Below are 22,005 nucleotides of genomic sequence, written 5' to 3'. Positions count from 1 at the left end.
GTCTTTGGGTCAGGTTATCCTTAGGGTGTTTTTCTTTAATCGCTGCAAATATAGCACACGGCTTTGATTGAGCTGCAATCATTTCACGCACAATTTTTTTGGAAGCAGGACTTAGTCCGCTCATCTGTCGATATCCCTGAGGGTATTCAACCAATCCATGACTGTGCTTTCCTCTCTCTCCAGCAACACCATTTACCACCCAACCCCCTAATTCTCTGATTTCTAGAACCTTCACCTGGAATTTGTAACCACAATATTTTGTTTCCGTATTTTTCCGTATTGCTTCCTCCATATCTCTATTCCTTATGGTGGTCTTTATACCACGGGCACATATAAGCAGAGCCGCTCGGTGTTTGGCTCGATAAACGCTCAACCATGTGCGGCTTGATTTATAAACGAGCCGAGTTTGAACACGACGAAATTCTGTTCTAACACCCACGAGCAGGCTCAATTGTATGTTCATGAACAAGCTCATGAGTAAGCTCGATTAAAATGTTCATGAACACGCTTGGTTTGATTATTATGTTAATAATAATATTTCTATAAACTGAAAAATGTAAAACAACGTAGCTTGATGGGGCGTAAAGTCTAGTGGTAGAGTTTCTTACGACGACTAAATGTGTATTGCGGTGAATGTGTTATGTCTGCGGATGCGGTCTTTATAAATTGCTCTTGACTCTACTTAGACGCTACGACTACTTAGGGGCAAGTGTACCCCGTCGTATCAAGTAATAATCCGGTTAAGACCGGGTATCGAATCCACGGGATTTATAATTACAAGTATTAGACGACTCGGTTTCGTATGTTATTTAAGCGGTGATTACTTTGGGGTAAAGTAAGACACAACTACACACTATTCCTAACTATTGGCGACTCAGATTCGTGCAGCTAAAACTCTACGAAGCGGGGTGTGTATGATAAGTTATAACCACGATAAATAACGACTCTAAATGTATACGGATAATGGTTTACTCTTGCAAAGACGACCAAGTGTAGTAAGACCGACCCGTGAAGTACTTAGACTACGTGATTCCTAGTCAAGGCGTGTCTAATGCGGGGGAACTAGAAATTAGGGCCCGTAAGTTCCGTGGCTTGTCAATTCCTACGGTTTCCGGTTTGTCACTTCCGGTAAGGCAACACCTATATAATTCCCTAAAGATAGCCCGGATGGCGGCGGTAATCGCGTGCTCCTACACAATAATCAATTATCAATATCAAAACAAGCAATAAACATTAACACGTAAAGGGAAATAGAGATTATAAACCATAAATTATAAATATGGAAAGTATTTAGATGAAATACAACCAAGCCTAGTACATAGGAAGAGTACAAGCTAATTAGCAAGTAAAAAGGGAGAATCCGCCCTTGGAACTAGCTAACCGGACTCAAAGCCGTCTCCTAGGTCGTGGAGGTGGAACTCTCGAGCTTGGTGACGAATGATGGAGCGGAACTTCGATGGAACGCCGGAACAACCGAACAAGCTCTCGAGGAGGAGAGTTTAACTACAAAATCTGAATCTAAATTACAAGGAAGGAAAAGAGTATAGTATAGCTCTCTAGTATGTAATTGGTGTCAAATGAAGTTCAAGAGCTTCTTATTTATAGACATCAAGCAAGGGTAGGTTTGTAATTTCATAAAGCACAAGTATGGAGCAACATTATTTGGTGCAGAAATCCCATGATACGCCCCACGTGAATTGGTCTACGCCCCGCGTAAATGCCCATTCCGTCAGAAATCTTCTGCATGTGGACCAATTCATTGTCTTGTTGACTCAAGTACGCCCTGCGTAAAGGGTGGTATGCCCTGCGTGTTTGAGTCTCTGGAGTTTTATCGCTTGAATTGGTGACTTTACGCCGTGCGTAGCTGAAGTACGCCCCGCGTAAAAGAGTCTCTGATCTTTTTATGTTGAAGAACTGCCTTTTACGCCCCGCGTATATAGTGGTACGCCCCGCGTAGGTATAGTTGACTCTGGGAGACAATGCAGTCTGACTTTCAGGATTAGGCCAATTATTGCCGACATGTGTCATACGCCCCGCGTAGTGTGTCATACGTCCCGCGTATGCTGAGTCAGTTCCACATGGTGCCTGCGGATAAGGCAATTATTTCTGGCACTATGTTTTACGCCCCGCGTACAGGATAATACGCCCTGCGTATTGAGTGGATTTTTGCTCCTTTCTCGTACCTGAAATACAAATCTTGAGAGCCGAGTTAGCTTGACATTTTTATTTCCTAAACTAATCAAAAACGAGGAAAATAAACTAAAAGTACGAAATTTATTTTTATTTCTTTATTTATCAAAAACACTTTATTTTTTGCAATTAAACTTATTTATTTTACCCGAAATCATCCCGTAAATCACGCTAAAAGATAGGGGTAAAATACCCCTATCATAGCTTTGTGTAAAATTTACTTTTATAGGTTCCAAAGTTGCGTAGTTTTGTGTTAAAGAAATTAAATCAATATAAAATGAATTGTTTGCAATGAAATTCATAAACTTAATTAACGAGTTGTTCGCTCTTGAACAAGCTAGTTGATAAGCTCATGAACAGCTAGTGAGCGGGTCATGAATAGAACATTGAACTCGAGCTTGTCAATTTTCTGATCGGTCGAGCTTAACCATACAAAAGCTCGGCTTGTTTTAGTTTTAGGCCGTCTATCGCGGTTCCCGACCAAGAGTGTTGTATCCTCGGACAATCTCAAATCCAGCAGAATTGGAGACAAAACTCTAGTTTTTGGAGGGATTTCAAATCACAATTCTCCGATGAAAATGGTGTAATGGATGATATGGGTACCTATCTTAACCATCTCTCCCTCGAATGCGACTCTGTTTGGGACACCAAGCCTTCATGGTATGCCCTAACTCTTCCTTTCTATATAAGTCAACAACAATTCATATCAACTTGATATTAAGGCATTGTCTCTGCTCTTTGAACAAAATCTTGTGGCGAATTATACCGATAGCATCCATTTCAACCATAGTTAAGTTTTTGCCACCATCCTCATCTACATACTTCACTTTCTTCAACACCAACAATGGCTTCTTTAAGGTCACTCATACCCAACCGTAAATGTGTAGGTTTCCTGCACCAGTAAACGGACCATAGAATGTAAACTAACACTAAAAAAAAAAAAAGCTTTTTGTTTCCTTCTAAGAAAGAGTAAATAATTTACAACGGAATCAATCCATCAATCCATTTATATTGTCTTCATGCAGTAAATTGAAGAAGAACCGAAGTGAATCCCAAACTTAGGCAGATACAAAAACCTCAAATTTAAAAGCAAATTAATAAGAAAACTCACCATAGAGGCAGCAAAAACAGAGGAAGTGGGAAGAAGGTATCTGATGGAGAATTTTTAAAAACTATCTATTAGAACCTAATTTTTTTTATTAACGAACACAAAAGGGAAAGAAACAATAAAAATTAAGGCTTAATACATCATTTGCCCCCTGAACTTGTCCAAAAAGCTTGATTGGCCCCCTGAACTTTCAAAGCGTCCCGATAGCTCTCTGAACTTGCAAAAAATGTTTAGTTAGCCCCCTGAACTTGCGTAAAATGTAATCATTTGATCACTCAGTCGTAAAAAAGTAAGTTAAATGCGGAATATGTATTGTCCGAGTCTTAAAATGTTACTACATAATTAAAAATTAAATTAAAAATGAAGTTATTACTTGCTCAACTATACAACTTGTCTTCTCTAATATTAGAACTCCATACCTCGATTTTGGTCGTTTTATTTTTTTTAAGACTCGTACAATACAGCTTCCGCATTTAACTTACTTTTTTGCGACCGAGTGATCAAATGATTACATTTTACGCAAGTTCAGGGGGCTAACTGAACATTTTATACAAGTTCAGGGAGCTATCAGGACACTTTGAAAGTTTAGGGGGCCAATCAACATTTTTGGACAAGTTTAGGGGGCAAATGATGCATTAAGCCAAAAATTAATACAGTTATTAACATTGCCTTTATACGTAATACCCCATGGATGTACAAAAACACATAAGAATTCCACATTATCTTTATTTTTATGAGATTAATAGGAGAAAGTACAACACTATGAGCAAATTTCATCATCAAACCAGGATGAGTAGCAATTGGTCCAGTTCAATCAAATATAACTAATACTTTCTATTGCCTTGATAAAGATTGCTTGGTAAGAAATCAAAGTACATGTTTGCAACTTGTGATTTATATCCTAAGAATAATTTGAGATTTTTCAGGAAAAACAGGCAATTTCTCCTTCACAAGAGAAAGTAGAAAAGTATAGTAAACCTGCACCATTTTCTTCTTCCACTGATTCTGCATCAGAACCCCATGGATCTCCTCCTCCATCATCAAATTCCCAACATAGGCATCCAGAACTCATCCTCTTTAGACACAACTAGCATCAACACCCGTGCAATGCACGGGTTACATGATTAACTAATTTTTGTAGTAAATCATATTTTTAAATGTTGTATATTAATTCTAATTAAATACTCAAACTAAAGAAAATAAAATGTTAATTAACACAATATTGGTAATATAATTTTTTTAATAAGTATATTTATATTGTAATAATAACAAAATAATACATTTAAAATTGAATGGGTAGTCATCACATTTACCTACAAAACTTCTCATTTTATTCATCATTACACACAAATGTTAACTCCTGGTGAAATCTACAAACAAATGAATTAAGTTTTAAAGAGAGTGAGACAAAGAAAAGTTGAATAATAAGTTTTGTTTTAGTTAACATAGTGTTTGAATAGAAGTTTGTTCGTTGATCAGTCATCACACCATCCAGATTATTTAGCTGTACACTGAAGACTCCAGCTTTTTTATAGCTATTTTCATGAATTTTTTCCGTTTTGAGTTTCTCCACCATTGTCTTTGGTGTTTCTTTCGTTTGTTCTAAATCCATGTTTAGAACCAATACTCACATTAATGGCACAGAATTGTATACCATAAAATATCTTTCTTCTCAATTTTCTCTAAAATCTCACTTCTCAAGTAATAAGCACAGTTAAATCCTTCAATATTTTAATTATTTGTCAGATGAGACATGATTTCTTCTGTCTGATTACCTCAAGTGGCTAATGGCATGGTATAGCATGATATAGCATGATAAAATTAAGGCTCTGCAAGTAACCTAATTTAGGTTGAAGCTACAGCAACAAATAATAACCCAAAACAAAATACTTCAAAAGCAAAAGCAAGAAGTTAGGGCAGAAGCAGGACAAAATTCAATCTTCAATTATGCTTCATGTCAATGGAGCACATCTTAGAACACATTGTGAAGAACAATGAAAGAAGGAAAAACATAAAATAGACCAAAAGACAAAAATTTGAAATTGTTTGAAGCTTCAAGGGTTAGATATAAAGGTTTAAACAACAACAACAAAAAAAATAACAGTATAGTTTGGACCAACTACAATCAACTGATCTCAAAAGCTAAAAATAAAAATGCAATCGAAACCCATAGCAAAGTAAGATAAACAAATAAATACTGAAAACAGAAACCCATAAACAAAATGCAATAAGTATGATGACACATCAAATTTTCTATTTTCCATCTAGGACCTTTTCTAATGAATCTGTTTTGAAGAAGGGATAGAAATAAAAACTTGTCTGGCAAATGAAATAGTTATTGTTAGAATAATCGAATGGTTATTATTCTGTTTTAGGAAATATTGTTGTAGAGTTATTTGTAATTAGTAGGTTGATTTGTTTCCTAAAACAGAATAATAACCATTCGATTATCAATAACTATTTCATTTGCCAGACAAGTTTTAGTAGGTTGATTTGTTTCCTAAAACAGAATAATAACCATTTGGTTATTCTAACAGTTATGAACCAAAACAAACCTCAGTAATTGGTATTACCTTCAAATTCCATTTCCTCTAATCCAAGTACCATCAACACTCCATCCAAATTGATTGAGCAACACTGTAAAAAGAAAAGAAAAAAAAATATTCTCAAAACCCCAATTACAAAAATTCAGCAAAATAAAACTGAAAACTCACCACAATTAAGTTAAGTAAGGAATCTAAAGTATTAGGAAACAGAATTACAGTTTTTATGTAAAGTTAATCGCTAAATCAAGGAGGGATGGCAACGTGTAATGCAGTGAAGATATCATGTGAGGAGGAGATGGACCAAAAAAATTCCAAGATACGGTTGTTGATCCTGCAATCAACAATAGTTTAGAATCTTATAGTTTAGATTCTCAATGCAATCTGGAAGCTGTTTCTACATTTCATGACCATTCTTTCAAATGATCTCATCTCTCCCACAGATATCTCACCCATTGCAAGCTCTCCGTCACTTGGATCACTTGAACTTGTTCCAAATGCAAATCCTAAATTGTGTCAAGGCATAAATCGACTGCATTCCACCTCCAGCCTTGAAATTGTTAGGGCATTTTGTTGTTCTTACGGAGAACATGCTTGTAATGGTTTCTAATAAGATTCGCTTAAAGGCAGTGCTTGTGGCCACACAAATCTACCTATATTCATTGCAAAAAATACCATCAGTTAATGTGAGAAAATTACAGTTGACATAGACCTCCAACACGCAGCCGCATCTGAAATTGAATCTTCCACCCTATAGAGAGATCAAAACCGAGATAAACCATATCTAAAGCAAACCAAATGAGTGAACAATATTGAGTTCTTTTCCTTAATAATAGAAAAAGAAAAGGGAATCAGACACATGGTTCATTATGAAATGGACATAGATACTTCACCACTTCAAGAGTCCCAAATCAATCCCGCAGGAACAAAAAAAAGGGCATAATGACTACAATAGAAAGAGAGTAAGGCGACAATTTCAGATGATTCGAGAGAGATGGCAGTTAATTAGGGGAGAGAGATCAGAGCATTTTTGAAAATGGGTTGAGAGAGGGCGGTGATCGTGGGAGAGTTGGATAGAGACGTACATAATGTTGCAATTTTGTAAACACTTCAAACATACATATGTAAGTCTTTCAAAAAAATCTAGGTAGTTCTTAGAAATATAGGAGACTACAATCATGACACATCAGCAAGAAAGATTATAAACATGCCATGTGTCAAATCTGTCTACAGATTTAGTATAGAGTATAGATAGATAGCATAAGGTTTAAAAAATTGTCACTTAGTTAACAAAAAAATAAACAAAACAGATATCATATCATTGCTTTGCCTTTTGGCCTCTAAGAAGAGGTTGAAAGAGCATTAAAATTTGGCGTAACCAAAATAGTAAATCCCTTCAAAACAATTAGAATTTGAACTTGAATCACAACACACCTCTATTTAGTCAACTCGATCAAACAAAGTGCCACATCAGTTAGATGGTAGAGTTAACTTTCTGATCTAGGACATATCACAGCTAGATGAAAATTCAATAGAAAAATCATTTTTGAAATACCTGATTGAACCCAATAATTGAATTCCATCTGAACAGAGATGCATTAGTAATGAGAAGAGAGCAGTTTATTAAGCAGCAGATGCCGCAAATCTTCATCTCGGCAAAACACGGGAAAAAGTAGCAAAAATGGATTAGTAAAGAGAGAATGTGAGCAGTTTATTTGAATTAATAAGGATTTGTGTAGGATTAAATATGGTTGTTTTAAATTTAAATTCTTACCTGCAATCATCGATCAAGAAAAGCCTAATCAGATTCAACTACTAAGAATTGAAAATTCATGCATATCTGAAGGACAGATGCAAAAATAAAAGATGAAAAGCAAAATCACCCATGCTAAATCGGCCGGAAATAAAACAGAAGGAGATGTAACTATTTCACATAGATTGGATGAGAGGAAGTGATTTAGAAGGGAGCCTAAAAAACCAACAGAAGATGGTGGTTTTAGTAATCAGGAGGAGTGAAATAATGGAGATCGTGGAAATAAGGACAACGGTTAGTTTTTTAAATACTTAACAAAATAATAAACACAATTTTAAATTTAGTAAATGAAAGAGAAAAATTATGAAAATGAAACGTGAATGCTCTATAAATCAGCCATGTCAGCTAAAACTCTAAAAACACGCCACATCAGCAACAATAATATCATGCTTTTAATATATTATAGATAGATTTTGTAAATTCTTTTATAGAGGAAATGTAGTCAGTATCAAATCAAACCTGCAATGCAAATTCAATTTCACATTAATACTCGTTTACTCTTGAGCATTTTGAAGGGACCTCATCACTTAAAAATCGATTACTCATTTACTCTTGAGCAAATTCAACAAACCGACCCAGTGTTATTTTTTTAGCAATTTTACAACAGTAGGTTCAAATTGAACCTACTCTATTTGTAATTGATGGTAAACGAGATTAATTACTCTCAGTTATTTACCATAATCGAGATTGATCCTGTTGTATTAGTGAAGCATTAATTAAATCTTGAATAAGCAAAATGATCGTGCAAACACTATTATCACAAATTTCATAAATAGAGTTGTTTACAATTAGTAAATCTACAAACCAATTATGCATAGATAACCAAGTTTGTGAGATGCACAAATACATTGAAACATTAACTCAATTCAACTAATATATCCTCTTATCCTGCCTATCTCTTGCTTCAAAATCAAGTGTTATAGTAGTTTACCAAATACGCTAAGAGTACTTCAGCAAGCATAGGCATTATTAACGCATCAACTTAATAGAATTCCAGCTCCCGATGCGCCCAAAATGAAAGGCTGCACATTCCAAAGGAGAAAACGTCTAGGGCAGCCATAATGAAATCTGCAAATACAAGAAAATGGTTCAGATAAGAGTTAAATGTGGCAAACAATAAACATCTAAGGGAGCCAAAATAATCCTAGAACCTCCAAATGTAAATTTCACAATCAAGAGCAATCAACTTACAAGTCCTTATACGCCACCTTAAAAGGCAAGAAAAAGAAGAAGAATAGTTAAGATAGAAGTTACCAAATTTATGAACTAATCAAAATAGTGTTGGCATAAATTAATAGAACAGGCTAACCTGTTAGGATTGTCCATGCTTTAGTTTCCTGTGGAGAATATCAAAATATTACTTTACATACCATGTGTAAATTTCTTCCCATTGTTGCTCAAGTGTCATTTTGTATAATATTGACTGTCTCATTTGCTCCCTAATTCTTGCATTTTCTCTTATAAACACAAAAGGGCAATACCATTTTCTCTTATAAAACATAATTAGAAACCGTTTTTTTTTTAAGAATTGTATCTGTATTTGGATGCATTCCTAATGGTGTTGCATTTGCAAAGAAAGCTCCTTTCTCTGGTTTGAATTGATTGAGATTCTCGAAAGACTGAGCTTCGCCTAAAACAACAACATCTGATAGGCCCTTCGTTCTCTTTTCAGATGATAGAAAAAAAGTTAGATGATTTAGTTTCTTAATATACTAATTAATAGTTGATGACATGTACATACCGAAATCAATGTCGAAAATGATAATGCGTGCTCCTCTACTTTTCCCACCAAATGCAAGTGCTCTTCCTGCTCCTCCCATGCCAGCCAGCACAAATATGTATGGCTGCAATCGACTTCAAAAAGCTCGAAATGTTTTCAATGTTGAAGAGATGAGTTGATTTTTATACCTTTCAAAGCGTCCTTGATAGCAGTTATCGAAGCCTCACAATCAGTATTATAACCTATCAGCTTGCCATCGCTGGACCTCCGAGCAATGGTGTTAATAGCACCTATGGACTGATGAAACACGACCCAAATTAGACATAAGACAATAGCATGAAGATCAAAGTCAACCTTAGCTAGAGACCAAACAAGAAAGGTTATAAAAACTTATGGCAATTCCTGAACCTACAAAAAATTAAGGGAATAATTGAATCGATGTAACCATCAATTAACCATTGAAGATATGATGAGCTAAACACCAAAATTATCTATTTACTTAAATAAAATAAAAAATTTCAGAAAGGAATAAAGTACAAACCTACCTCAGCAAGGTTACAGATAATGAACACAAAATGGGTTCTTCCACCCATTGCATGAATGGGAACAACAATCCACTTGGAACAATGGCTTACATTTTCAATAATTAAAAACATTATTAGCTTAGCCTAATTAAAAATTATCCAAGATCTTATCCAAAATCAAAAGAAAACTTACCTAGCCTCCATGTATTACTTCCAAAAGTGAAGCAATTCGTGGGATTTGAAAGACTTTAATGTTTGATTTCATGGGATTTCAAGGTCACTTATAAATTAATATAAGCCATGCCATCAATAATTTTAGACTTAAATACCACCTAAACAAACACTTAAATGAAAAGCTCAACCAAAATTTTAGATTTAAATTTCAAGTTCATTTTTAGACTCTTCTAACTTTTCGATTGCTAATAGGAAGTAGGGATGTATTCATTTAGCAGCAAACTATGGAAGCTGGAATCGGACAGTTCACACATGATTCAGAAACAGAATCCTTTAACACAGTATAACCACTTTAAAGAGTGACAAAAACAAAAACCATATCAAACCTTGGGCAAGTTCTCAATGTGCACATGATTGTATCCAAAAAACATATTCATTCGTCTACTGTCCACCTTCTTTCCTTGGGTTTTTCCAAAAACTGAGCCAATGATGCTCTCCGAGCTTGAGATACAGCCACTGCAAAATACAAAAATTCTCTTGTTAAAATACAAAAATTTTCTCTTGTTAAAATGATACCAAATGCATTATCAAAGTGTCAAATGATTTAGGTGGTTCCTGTTCCTACTGAACTAACTGAATCAGATTCGCGGATCCTGTTCCTACTGAACTAACTGATTTAGGTGGTTCTGCTTTATTGGTTGCAGATACCAAAGCCCCAACTTAAAAGCAATATATACCAATCTCAATTCTAAAGAATAATTGAGTCATTAAAATGTAAATCACCGATTAACATGTTAGGCAAGCAATTTTCAGAGTTGGTTCATAGATAAGAAAAAGAGCAGTAGTACTTCAAACTCATTTTACATACTGAACAATTAATTAACGAAAAGGAAGAACTCTATCAACCGCAAACCCATTTACCTATAGCCTAGAAAAGTACCGACTGCATTTAGGGCAGAACTCTATCAACCACAAACCCATCAAACACGAATGACAAGCAAACCCAGCAAAAGAAAGCACCAACACGAACAATGAATGAAAAACAAAAACGAAACATACCTATTGACATGGTGTCGTTCCCGTTTCCGCGCTTCCTAGAAAGAAAAGTCAGTGAAGGTTGCAAGAAAAGCTATCGTCGGATGAGCCACACAACACAAGAGAGTCTCTTCTTCTTTTCGATTGCTGAATTTTTCTCCATTAGAATTGGTAATCAGCAATAAGGAGACCTTCTCATTATCCACTATCTTTCTTTTCCTGTAGGTTACAAGAGAAGCGATCGTCGGATTCGCAATAAGGAGAAAGCACATATCTACGGTGTGTTTCGAATAAAAAATACGCCTACCCCATACAGAAACGTGCACAGTTCTTACATAAACTCATCTGAGTTGCGGTTGCCGTGCTTCAAGGAAAGTCGGTGCAGTTGCAAGAAAAGCGATCAAGGAGAATCTTTTCTATAGAGTTGATATTCAGCAATAAAGAGAAAACACTCATATTCCGATAAAATTGGTAAAAGCGAAGGCTTTATCAATTTTATCGGAAGATGGGTGCCTTCTCATTATCCACCATCTTCACATAAAAGTAGATAAACATTAGATCATTAAAGATCTTTTAAATTAGAAGTTTTAGCTAGAAAACGGTAATGGAAACGGAAAAGAAACGGAAATGGATACGAAACGGGGAAACGCTAATGAAAAAGAGTTTCCGTGCAATATAGGTGGACAATAACAGTAACTGGGAGTTTTAGCTATTGCCCTCAGTTGGTTGATTTTGCAGTCAGTTTCATTGTAAATATGCAGCTGGTGGTCTCTGAAATGAACCTAAAAATCATTGGTCTCTGAAATGAACCTAAAAATCATTGTTGTTTAGATTTATATTAAAGAGTTGAGCATCTCATTTAATCAAAGACAAAATTACGTGATGTCGATCATATTGCCAAGACGAATCTTTCGTGACTCTTTCTTTATCTTAGATCGATTCAAAATCAACCAAAGATGAGTGTCTTCCCATAATTGTTAACCTTGAATCCCTTATTTTTGTTCCAAATAGAGTTGAAAGCATTGGCTAAAGATTTTAGATTCAAAGGTTTTAATGACAACAATCTTCCTACTAATTTTCTTTGTATATCTCCTCCTTCTTATTGCATTTCCACATTTAAGATTCCTTCATTCGCTTCTAAAAGTTTGAACTTACGCGATATACGCGATATACTCTCCATTCCGTCGTCCATGGTAACAGACAATCTCCTCTACCCATATCGATGGAAGAAAATACCCTAGAGAATATGAGAATCACCGAAAAACCAGATTAAAACGGCCAAAACCTGACTACAATGCCAAACCTTAGGACAAAGTAACCCATGGAACCATATAAAGAGTTGTTTGACGTGGGTTTATGTACATATAATAGTTAAGAATGAGAGTAAATAATATTTCTAATTAAAATTCTAACAAAAACTAGGTTTTATTGAATAACAACACATTCCCGTCATTATTGGTGTAAAACTAAACGTCACCTCTTTCTTTTAATTTTGTAACCTTAAGTATAAATCAAAACGGTATTAGTATATTAAAACTAAGATTTAGTGTTTGGTGCATAGAATGACAACAAACGAACTTGCTAAAAAGAGACAAAAAGGGAGTGTTCCCAGTTGTAGGTTGGGATGTAAATAAGCAGAGTCGCTCGGTGTTCAACTCGATAAACGCTCAACCATATGCGGCTCGATTTATAAACGAGCCGAGTTTGAACACGGCGAAACTCGGTTCGAAAACTCGCGAGCAGACTCAATTGTATATTCATGAATAAGATCATGAGTAAGCTCGATTAAAATGTTCATGAACACGTTTGGTTTGATTATTATGTTAATAATAATATTTCTATAAATTGAAAAATGTAAAACAATGTAGCTTTGTGTAAAATTTACTTTTGTAGGTTCCAAAACTACGTAGCTTTGTGTTAAAGAAATTAAATCAATATAAAATGAATTGTTTGCAAACGAAATTCATGAACTTAATTAACGAGTTGTTCGCTCGTGAACAAGCTAGTTAATAAGCTCATGAACAGCTAGTGAGCGGGTCACGAATAGAACATTGAACTCGAGCTGGTCAATTTTCTGATCGGTCGAGCTTAACCACACAAAAGCTCAGCTTGTTTTAGTTTTAGGTCGTCTATCACAGTTCCCGGCCAAGAGTGTTGCTTCAGAACTTTATCTTTGTTGTTTCCTCTCTCTCTCTTACGCTGAGATCCAATAGCGTAATTAATGATATGGGTACCTATCTTAATGCGACTCTGTTTGGGACACCAAGCCTTCATGGTATGCCCTAACTCTTCCTTTCTACATATATATATCATTCAGGTCTCATAGCTTCTGTATTTTAAGGTTTTGGTTGTAATTTTTTTGCAATTGGAAATAGAAAATTCGGTTACTCTTAATGGGGGTAGCCTAGCCAGTGACCAGACCAGCTCCAACAAAGGCATAGTGTTTTTTTATTTTTTGCTATGCCATGTTCCCTAAATTCTCAAATTGAAGAATGTGTTTGTGAGGATTGATAATATAGATTTCTGGAAATGCTTTTTCACAAGTGTACTTGTTAAGAGGACATTTGAAGCTCTAATGGGCCAGTTGTCAAAGTTCCTTTCTTCCAGTCTATCTTTTAAGCAAATTTTGTAAATGCTTTTATAAAGGAAATGTAGTCAGTATCAAATCAAACCTGCAATGCAAATTCAATTTCACATTAATACTCGTTTACTCTTGAGCATTTTGAAGGGACTTCATCGCTTAAAAATCGTTTACTTGTTTACTCTTGAGCAAATTCAACAAACCGACCCTAATGTTATTTTTTTAGCAATTTTACAGGAATAGGTTCAAATTGAACCTACTCTATTTGTAATTGATGGTAAACGAGATTAATTAAATCGAGATTGAATAAGTGAAGCATTAATTAAATCTTGATAGATCCTGTTGTATTAGTGAAGCATTAATTAAATCTTGAATAAGCAAAATGATCGTCCAAACACTATTATCACAAATTTCCTAAATAGAGTTGTTTAGGATTAGTAAATCTAAAAACCAATTATGCATAGATAACCAACTTTGTGTGATGCACAAATACATTGAAACATTAACTCAATTCAACTAATATATCCTCTTATCCTGCCTATCTCTTGCTTCAAAATCAAGTATTAGTAGTTTACCAAATACGCTAAGAGTACTTCAGCAAGCATAGGCATTATTAACGCATCAACTTAATAGCATTCCAGCTTCTGATGCGCCCAAAATGAAAGGCTGCACACTCCAAAGAAGAAAACGTCTAGGTCAGCCATAATGAAATCTGCAAATACAAGAAAATGGTTCAGATAAGAGTTAAATGTGGCAAACAATAAACATCTAAGGGAGCCAAAATAATAATAGAACCTCCAAATGTAAATTTCACAGTCAAGAGCAATCAACTTACAAGTCCTTTTTCCCTTGCTGCAGCTAAACTAAGCAGCTGCAACAAAATCATTATACGCCACCTTAAAAGGCAAGAAGAAGAAGAATAGTTAAGATAGAGGTTACCAAATTTATGAACTAATCAAAATAGTGTTGGCAAAAATTAATAGAACAGGCTAACCTGTTAGGATTGTCCATGCTTTAGTTTCCTGTGGAGAATATCAAAATATTACTTTACATACCATGTGTAAATTTCTTCCCATTGTTGCTCAAGTGTCATTTTGTATAATATTGACTGTCTCATTTGCTCCCTAATTCTTGCATTTTCTCTTATAAACACAAAAGGGCAATACCATGTTCCTATAATAACTGAAGGTGATTTCTTGGTAGAGATTGGGAAGTCAAAACTAGGTAGTTGAGATTGGCTCTGCTGCAAGTGCAGAAGGCTGGTTTCTGTACAAGGAAAGAGGCCTTGTCACATGCATTCCTTGATACTTCTATGTCAATCACATAATAAAAACATAATTAGAAACCGTTTTTTTTTTAAGAATTGTATCTGCATTTGGATGCATTCCTAATGGTGTTGCATTTGCAAAGAAAGCTCCTTTCTCTGGTTTGAATTGATTGAGATTCTCGAAAGACTGAGCTTCGCCTGAAACAACATCTGACAGGCCCTTCGTTCTCTTTTCAGATGATAGAAAAAAAGTTAGATGATTTAGTTTCTTAATATACTAATTAATAGTTGATGACATGTACATACCAAAATCAATGTCGAAAATGATAATGCGGGCTCCTCTACTTTTCCCACCAAATGCAAGTGCTCTTCCTGCTCCTCCCACGCCAGCCAGCAGAATTGTCTTCCATATAGTGGAGAATTGAAGGATTCTCTGTCATTGTTGTTATGTCCGTGTTCTGTAATACAATATGACAAATATGTATGGCTGCAATCGACTTCAAAAAGTTCGAAATGTTTTCAATGTTGAAGAGATGAGTTGATTTTTGTACCTTTCAAAGCGTCCTTGATAGCAGTTATCGAAGCCTCACAATCAGTATTATAACCTATCAGCTTGCCATCGCTGGACCTATAGCACCTATGGACTGATGAAACACGACCCAAATTAGACATAAGACAATAGCATGAAGATCAAAGTCAACCTTAGCTAGAGACCAAACAAGAAAGGTTATAAAAACTTATGGCAATTCCTGAACCTACAAAAAGTTAAGGGAATAATTGAATCAATGTAACCATCAATTAACCATTGAAGATATGATGAGCTAAACACTAAAGGTATCTATTTACTTAAATAAAATAAGAATTTTCAGAAAGGAATAAAGAACAAACCTACCGCAGCAAGGTTACAGATAATGAACACAAAATGGGTTCTTCCACCCCATTGCATAAATGGGAACAACAATCCACTTGGAACAATGCCTTACATTTTGAATAATTAAAAACATTATTAGCTTAGCCTAATTAAAAATTATCCAATATCTTATCCAAAATCAAAAGAAAACTTACCTAGCCTCCATGTATTACTTCCAAAAGTGCAGCAATTCGTGGGATTTGAAGGACTTTAATGTTTGATTTCATGGGATTTCAAGGTCACTTATAAATTAATATAAGCCATGCCATCAATAATTTTAGACTTAAATATCACCTAAACAAACACTTGAATGAAAAGCTCAACCAAAATTTTAGATTTAAATTTCAAGCTCATTTTTAGACTCTTCTAACTTTTTCGATTGCTAATAGGAAGTAGGGATGTATTCATTTAGCAGCAAACTATGGAAGCTGGAATCAGACAGTTCACACATAATTCAGAAACAGAATCCTTTAACACAGTATAACCACTTTAAAGAGTGACAAAAACAAAAACCATATCAAACCTTGGGCAAGTTCTCAATGTGCACATGATTGTATCCAAAAAACATATTCATTCGCCTACTGTCCACCTTACCTTTCCTTGGGTTTTTCCAAAAACTGAGCCAATGATGCTCTCAGAGCTTGAGGTACAGCCACTGCAAAATACAAAAATTCTCTTGTTAAAATACGAAAATTTTCTCTTGTTAAAATGATACCAAATGCATTATCAAAGTGTCAAATGAATCTCAACCTATGCCACACTTGATGGAATCAGATTCGCGGATCCTGTTCCTGCTGAACTAACTGATATAGGTGGTTCTGCTTTATTGGTTGCAGAAACCAAAGCTCCAACTTAAAAGCAATATATACCAATCCCAATTCCAAAGAATAATTGAGTCATTAAAATGTAAATCACCGATTAACATGTTAGGCAAGCAATTTTCAGAGTTGGTTCATAGATAAGAAAAAGAGCAGTAGTACTTCAAACTCATTTTACATATTGAACAATTAATTAACAAAAAGGAAGAACTCTATCAACCGCAAACCCATTTTAGGGAAGAACTCTATCAACATTTGCAGCAAACATGCTCCCTCTTCTACTACCACCTATAGCCTACAAAAGTATCGACTCCATTTAGGACAGAACTCTATCAATCACAAACCCATCAAACACGAATGACAAGCAAACCCAGCAAAAGAAAGCACCAACACGAACAATAAATGAAAAACAAAAACGAAACTTACCTATTGACAACCGTGGCTAATAAGGCATAGCTATAGGCTATTTCTGTACTAGTGGGGTCTCATCGCTTAAATTGAACTCTTTCTTAATAGATCACTTTAAGTTGTGCCAAATCCAAAAGTTAGTACTAATGTACACTCCATTTTGAGTACATCACTTTTGTATCTGCTTTTGTTTAATAACCTTTTAATCTGTTGCTCACTAGGTGTCAGCCGTAGACAACTATGATGCACGGAAACAGGAAACGGATACTGGGAAACGTTATTTCTAAGAAAAATTAGCTAGAAAACGGTAATGGAAACGGAAAAGAAACGGAAATGGATACGAAACGGGGAAACGCTAATGAAAAAGAGTTTCCGTGCAACATAGGTGGACAATAACAGTAACTGGGAGTTTTAGCTATTGCCCTCAGTTGGTTGATTTTGCAGTCAGTTTCATTGTTAATATGCAGCTGGTGGTCTATTATTATCCTAAGGTATGGCTTCTCCTAGCCCAGTTAATGTTAGCTTCTCCCCTTTGTTATTGTCTGCTAACTATTCAAAGGTTGGAGTATCTGGTATATACACTGAATAGTTTGTGGAAGTATAAATGCTTAACCATTACTAAGTTGTCCATAAACTGGTGAATCTTGTTTGAGAAACAGGCACAGATATGCAAATTTATTATTACATTACCATGAGTTACCTAACATCAAAACAATCACATCCATGAGTTTAACTTATTGTCATATCAAACACAACAAAATATGAAGAATGAGGCCTCCAAAATGTTTGAAAAAGGTTTGTAAAAAAGGTTTGTCAGATTTTTGTACAATTATTTTCCATTGTTTCTCTTTAGGAAAGATCTCAAAATTAATTTGATTTCTAGCTTCCATAAAAATAAAGAGGACCTTCGGTAGGAGTTATTAATTGCCACAATTCCCCGAACAAATGCCTTCCTTGCACAAAAACAACCCATTAAAAAACTGTGATATGCAAATTGAGAAAAGATACAGAAACTACATAGTTCTTGACTGAGCTCGCTCATTCAAAAAAAAAAAAATTGTCATCATCATGCAACCAAGATTCAAAAGAAAACAAAACAGAAGCAGTTGGCATGCAATTGAGAAGAAGAATAAAAAGCAAAACAGAGTAGTGCCATTCATAAGAAGAAAAACATAAAAGTAGATAAACATTAGATCATTAAAGATCTGTTAAATTAGAAGTTTTTGAATCAAAGAGTCAGTTAAGAATACCGTTTCTGCGCTTCATAGAAAGAAAAATCAGTGCAGGTTGCAAGAAAAGCCATCGTAGGATGAGCCACAAAACACAAGAGAGTCTCTTCTTCTTTTCGATTGCTGAGTTTTTCTCCATTAGAATTGGTAATCAGCAATAAGGAGACCTTCTCATTATCCACTATCTTTCTTTCTCTGTAGGTTACAAGAGAAGTGATGCGTTGGATTCGCAGAGTTGGTATTCAGCAACAGGAGAAAGCACATATCTTCTAATAAAACTGATAAAAAATACGGTGTCACGCCTTTCCTACCCCATACAGAAACGTGCACAGTTCTTACATAAACTCATCTGAGTTGCTGGTTTCCGTGCTTCAAGAAAAGTGAATGCAGGTTGCAAGAAAAGCGATCAAGGAGAATCTTTTCTATAGAGTTGATATTCAGCAATAAGGAGAAAACACTCATACTCCGATAAAATTGGAAATGGCGAATCTGGCTTTATCAATTTTATCGGAGGATGAGTGTCTTCTCATTATCCACCATCTTTCTTTCCTGAGTTTGAGCCACACAACACAAGAGAATCTCTGCTGAGTTTTCCTCCAGTAGTCTCTGTAAAATTGATGTTCAGCAATAAGGAGAAGAAGCCATTATCAATTTTATCGAAAGACATGTGCCTCTCAAACTCAACCCCCACCCCCATTTAAATAGCCAGCCAAAGAGTTGAATCGGATTTTATTTTTAATTTTAATTTTTTGTGGGTGGGTGGGTTCCACGCCTTAATTAACTTCCCTAATTTTATTTCCTTATCCTTGTGTGGACTCCACGTGCTACCATCATTTCCACGTGCAAGGGGAACAGAACACAACTGTATAAATATCCATCGTCCACTTGTTTACTTCTTCGACTTCCATTGTTACCCTCTCCCAGCTTCAATTTTCCAGTGGGAGATAGATATTCAGCAACATGGGAGCTTGCCTTTGTGGACCGATGCAGAGCAGGAGAAGGATAGTGAGAATTCACACGTACTCCGATAAAATTGAAAGTGCCCATCCAGATCGATCTTACAAGAATCCTTCTTTCCAAGGTTTTCTTTTCTTTTTCTATTTCCCGAACAAAAAAAATCTTTTTTTTTCTTGGCTAATAGTTCGATTAATTTCTTGAACAGGAACTGCAGAATTCTTTGATGCTAGGTCACATGATTCGGATGAGTTCTACAGTGTTTGTGAAGGTTTGTGGATTTACTTATGTGATTTTTGTATCTTTTTTTGGTCCAGATGGGTTTTCTATGAATGGGGATGCCAAGAATGCAATCTTAGGTGCGTGTGTCTTTAGAGTTGAGGTTAAATATCCAGGTTCTTACTTTTTCCATTTAATTGTATGCATTTGCTCTTTATTGTAATCTCATTACATAAATTTATCTATTTCTTTGTAATCAATTAATTTTTAGCAATCAAATATTATCTCTTTTTGAAATCTTGGTTAGGGTTCATCCCTTTAACAATTGGGATTTCACTATTCCTACGGATTTAGCTCGTTAATACCGCGATTAATTCCTTCTAGTTTAGCTAGAGAATAAGAAACCTATTTGTTGATTTAAAATTAAAATCGACTCGTTCAACGTAAATGTATCATTAATTGGCGAGAAACACTTTTAGTGAAATTAATGTTTTACAAAAACAATGCATAAAACATGTGGTATTTATTTTAGTCAGAATTTTGAATTCAAAACTTTGGAAAACTGTAATAACATTATTATTTGAAGCCAGATTTGGAAAACTCTTATTTGAATCATAAAATAGAGACATAACTTACCTCACAAATTGGAAAACTCTTATTTGGAAAATCTAATTAATTAATGTAGTTAAATTCAATTTATTCAAGTTTGATTTTTATGAATAAAATAGAGACATAACTTACCTGACAAATTTGGAAAGAATAAGAATTAATATATTGAAATGAGCTAAGGAAACAGTAGTGGGGGTGAAGGAATGCAAATATCATGTATCCCACAGGGCTGAAGTTAAAAAAGGACCCACTTTCCACCTTCCAACTTTCTATATATTTTACAGCCATGATTTTTGAATTACAAATTGAATTATTTCAATAACCTGATTCAATATGGTTTACTGGTTTGATACTAGTTCACCGGTTTAATCCTGTTCTTAAGAGGTTAATGAGATTGACCCTAAATATGTATTGACCGAACTGGATGTATGGCCAGTTTGCGGTTGAACCGGTTCAACGGGCCGATCCAGTCCGGTTTTCAAATCATTGGTTCACATATATTTACTAGCTTTGCTTATATTGTTCTTTGTAATCACAACATATACCTTTGTATCCTGCGGCACTTTTCCAAAACGAAAGTGATGGAGAAGGGATGAATTTGATAATGTATTTTAGGGTGTCGGAAGGTTACTCTAAGGAGCTTCCCTCTCGTTTTCAAGAGAGTATCAGTGTAAGCTAAATATACCTCCACTTTTGGTATGTTTAATGGTTTATGCCTTAATCTTACTAAGTGATTATTTCCAGAGGTTAATTAATGATGAGGTTGAGAGAGTCGGAGGCTTTCCAGTTGATACAGTTGCAGCATTCAGAAATAGATTAACGATTTTGCGACGGCTAGCAAACACTGATGATCTGCAATTAAGCTCTGCTGAGAGGAAGCTTGTAAATTCTTACAAAGAAAAACCTGTTCTCTCACAGCCTCAGCATGAATTCTATCTGGTAATTCCGCTCTTCTATCAATATGGTAGTTTCTCAAATTTTATGATTGTAGTAGTGATTATATCTATATACCTTGTTACAGGGAGAAAATTACTTGGAGGTGGACATCGACGTGCACAGATTCAGCTACGTGGCTAGAAAGGGATTAGAAGCCTTTCAAAACAGGCTGAACCTGTGCACCTTAGACTTTGGGCTGACAATTCAGGGGAACAAGGCGGAAGACTTGCCTGAGAATATGCTATGCTGTATACGCCTCAACAAACTCGACCCTATGAAATGTAAGATATTTGGGTGTTGAGTAGAGCAACCAATTTTTGGCCCAATTCTTTGTTTCCTCTTATTATATTATGTATTGTGTCATTTACTTTGTATAGATCTAACTAGACTGTATATTGAATTCAGAAAAGTAATAGAAATTGATATTTGCTTAAATGATGAATGTTGTTGTTGTATTCAGAGCTCTACTTTTGATTAGCAGCTGCTTGTAGTAATCACAATTCTTTGTTTGTTTCCCTGTCACTGTGTTTTTCTTTTCATGGCCAAGAAAGTATTGGATTTAATTTAAGGTTTCAAGCTTCTAAACCAAAACTCTTAAGCTTTCATTTCAATGTCACATTTTAATCATTTTATTAATAACAATTTTGTGACTATAGAAAAAAAATTTGTGGCTACTAGTTTATACCTAGAAAAAGAAAAATCTTATATTATAGTTATGTACTTTAAATCCAAATGTTGGTGTTTTTTAATAAAAAAAGTTGTATTATATAAGCCTTAGAATGTAAAAAAAAACATATAGAATACATTAAAAATTAAGATAAAAATTCAATGCTTGCATCGAAAAATTACATTCTAAAACAACTTATATAATGGAACAGATGAAGTATTAATACAAAAGGATTAATTGAAGTTAAGTAAATAAAATATAATATAATATGGTGCATGAGACTCGTTAAAATAATGTGTT

The 22,005-nt window shown here is 34.9% G+C and overlaps 3 protein-coding genes across 51 annotated transcripts; 1 reads left to right on the top strand and 2 right to left on the bottom strand.

Moving 5' to 3' along the window:
• Positions 1-1,247: 1,247 nt before the first annotated feature.
• LOC136234251 (uncharacterized) lies at positions 1,248-12,438 on the bottom strand. Of its 30 annotated transcripts, none has more exons than XR_010691143.1 (11): positions 11,415-12,071; positions 11,132-11,326; positions 10,459-10,588; positions 9,563-9,671; positions 9,396-9,461; positions 8,964-8,991; positions 8,846-8,862; positions 7,397-8,722; positions 6,541-6,592; positions 5,872-5,935; positions 2,190-3,082 (listed from the first exon to the last, which is right to left on the bottom strand). XR_010691143.1 is itself a non-coding variant. In XM_066024061.1 (11 exons), exons 7-11 carry the CDS (start codon positions 8,619-8,621, stop codon positions 3,001-3,003), a joined length of 312 nt encoding a protein of 103 aa, XP_065880133.1. In that variant the 5' UTR covers positions 8,622-8,676; positions 8,846-8,862; positions 8,964-8,991; positions 9,396-9,671; positions 10,459-10,588; positions 11,132-11,326; positions 11,415-12,438; the 3' UTR covers positions 2,190-3,000. The 30 variants fall into 30 exon arrangements, 9 of the variants coding, with proteins under 9 accessions (XP_065880133.1, XP_065880130.1, XP_065880132.1 ...); XR_010691145.1 differs by having other exon boundaries at positions 7,397-8,676; XM_066024061.1 differs by lacking the exon at positions 6,541-6,592 and adding an exon at positions 3,302-3,341 and having other exon boundaries at positions 7,397-7,486; positions 8,586-8,676; positions 9,396-9,671; positions 11,415-12,438.
• Positions 12,439-13,888: 1,450 nt separating this feature from the next.
• On the bottom strand, positions 13,889-19,113 carry LOC136234250 (bifunctional 3-dehydroquinate dehydratase/shikimate dehydrogenase, chloroplastic-like). Of its 16 annotated transcripts, none has more exons than XR_010691134.1 (8): positions 16,616-18,982; positions 15,507-16,520; positions 15,262-15,413; positions 15,035-15,184; positions 14,855-14,954; positions 14,683-14,710; positions 14,524-14,584; positions 13,889-14,400 (listed from the first exon to the last, which is right to left on the bottom strand). XR_010691134.1 is itself a non-coding variant. In XM_066024054.1 (5 exons), the coding sequence occupies exons 2-5, from the start codon at positions 15,625-15,627 to the stop codon at positions 14,862-14,864; spliced, it is 516 nt and encodes a 171-aa protein (XP_065880126.1). In that variant the 5' UTR covers positions 15,628-16,520; positions 16,616-18,981; the 3' UTR covers positions 14,591-14,861. The 16 variants fall into 16 exon arrangements, 1 of the variants encoding a protein (XP_065880126.1); XR_010691136.1 differs by having other exon boundaries at positions 13,896-14,400; positions 14,683-15,184; positions 15,262-15,327; ... (2 more) ...; positions 18,342-18,515; positions 18,632-19,113; XR_010691124.1 differs by having other exon boundaries at positions 13,899-14,400; positions 14,683-14,954; positions 15,507-15,933; positions 16,021-16,520; positions 16,616-18,981.
• Positions 19,114-19,202: 89 nt separating this feature from the next.
• LOC136234249 (uncharacterized) lies at positions 19,203-21,473 on the top strand. Of its 5 annotated transcripts, none has more exons than XM_066024052.1 (6): positions 19,203-19,401; positions 19,483-19,507; positions 19,592-19,633; positions 20,682-20,772; positions 20,847-21,041; positions 21,124-21,473. In XM_066024052.1, the coding sequence occupies exons 1-6, from the start codon at positions 19,281-19,283 to the stop codon at positions 21,337-21,339; spliced, it is 690 nt and encodes a 229-aa protein (XP_065880124.1). In that variant the 5' UTR covers positions 19,203-19,280; the 3' UTR covers positions 21,340-21,473. The 5 variants fall into 5 exon arrangements, 4 of the variants coding, with proteins under 4 accessions (XP_065880124.1, XP_065880125.1, XP_065880123.1 ...); XM_066024053.1 differs by having other exon boundaries at positions 19,204-19,401; positions 20,718-20,772; XM_066024051.1 differs by having other exon boundaries at positions 19,208-19,401; positions 19,483-19,633; positions 20,718-20,772.
• The last annotated feature ends 532 nt before the right edge of the window (positions 21,474-22,005 follow it).

Source organism: Euphorbia lathyris, chromosome 6 (assembly GCF_963576675.1).
Source record: "Euphorbia lathyris chromosome 6, ddEupLath1.1, whole genome shotgun sequence".
NCBI lineage: Eukaryota > Viridiplantae > Streptophyta > Magnoliopsida > Malpighiales > Euphorbiaceae > Euphorbia > Euphorbia lathyris.
Note: the sequence above shows the minus strand (reverse complement) of the source record. Positions and strands in the feature narration are given on the sequence as shown.

Coding starts and splice junctions, on each gene's coding strand:
- LOC136234251 (XM_066024061.1), bottom strand. CDS start 8,621: ATGCCTATGCTTGCTGAAGTACTCTTAGCGTATTTG. Junction 5,936..7,396: donor CAATTATTGGGTTCAATCAG/GTATTTCAAAAA, acceptor TTCTTTTTACAG/TGTTGCTCAATCAATTTGGA. Junction 3,342..5,871: donor AGAGGAAATGGAATTTGAAG/GTAATACCAATT, acceptor ATTCTCCATCAG/ATACCTTCTTCCCACTTCCT.
- LOC136234250 (XM_066024054.1), bottom strand. CDS start 15,627: ATGTCTAATTTGGGTCGTGTTTCATCAGTCCATAGGTGCTATAGGTCC. Junction 15,185..15,261: donor CATTTTCGACATTGATTTTG/GTATGTACATGT, acceptor TCATCTGAAAAG/AGAACGAAGGGCCTGTCAGA. Junction 14,955..15,034: donor CAATTCTTAAAAAAAAAACG/GTTTCTAATTAT, acceptor TTCCTTGTACAG/AAACCAGCCTTCTGCACTTG.
- LOC136234249 (XM_066024050.1), top strand. CDS start 19,281: ATGGGAGCTTGCCTTTGTGGACCGATGCAGAGCAGGAGAAGGATAGTG. Junction 19,402..19,482: donor CAAGAATCCTTCTTTCCAAG/GTTTTCTTTTCT, acceptor TTTCTTGAACAG/GAACTGCAGAATTCTTTGAT. Junction 21,042..21,123: donor CTCAGCATGAATTCTATCTG/GTAATTCCGCTC, acceptor ACCTTGTTACAG/GGAGAAAATTACTTGGAGGT.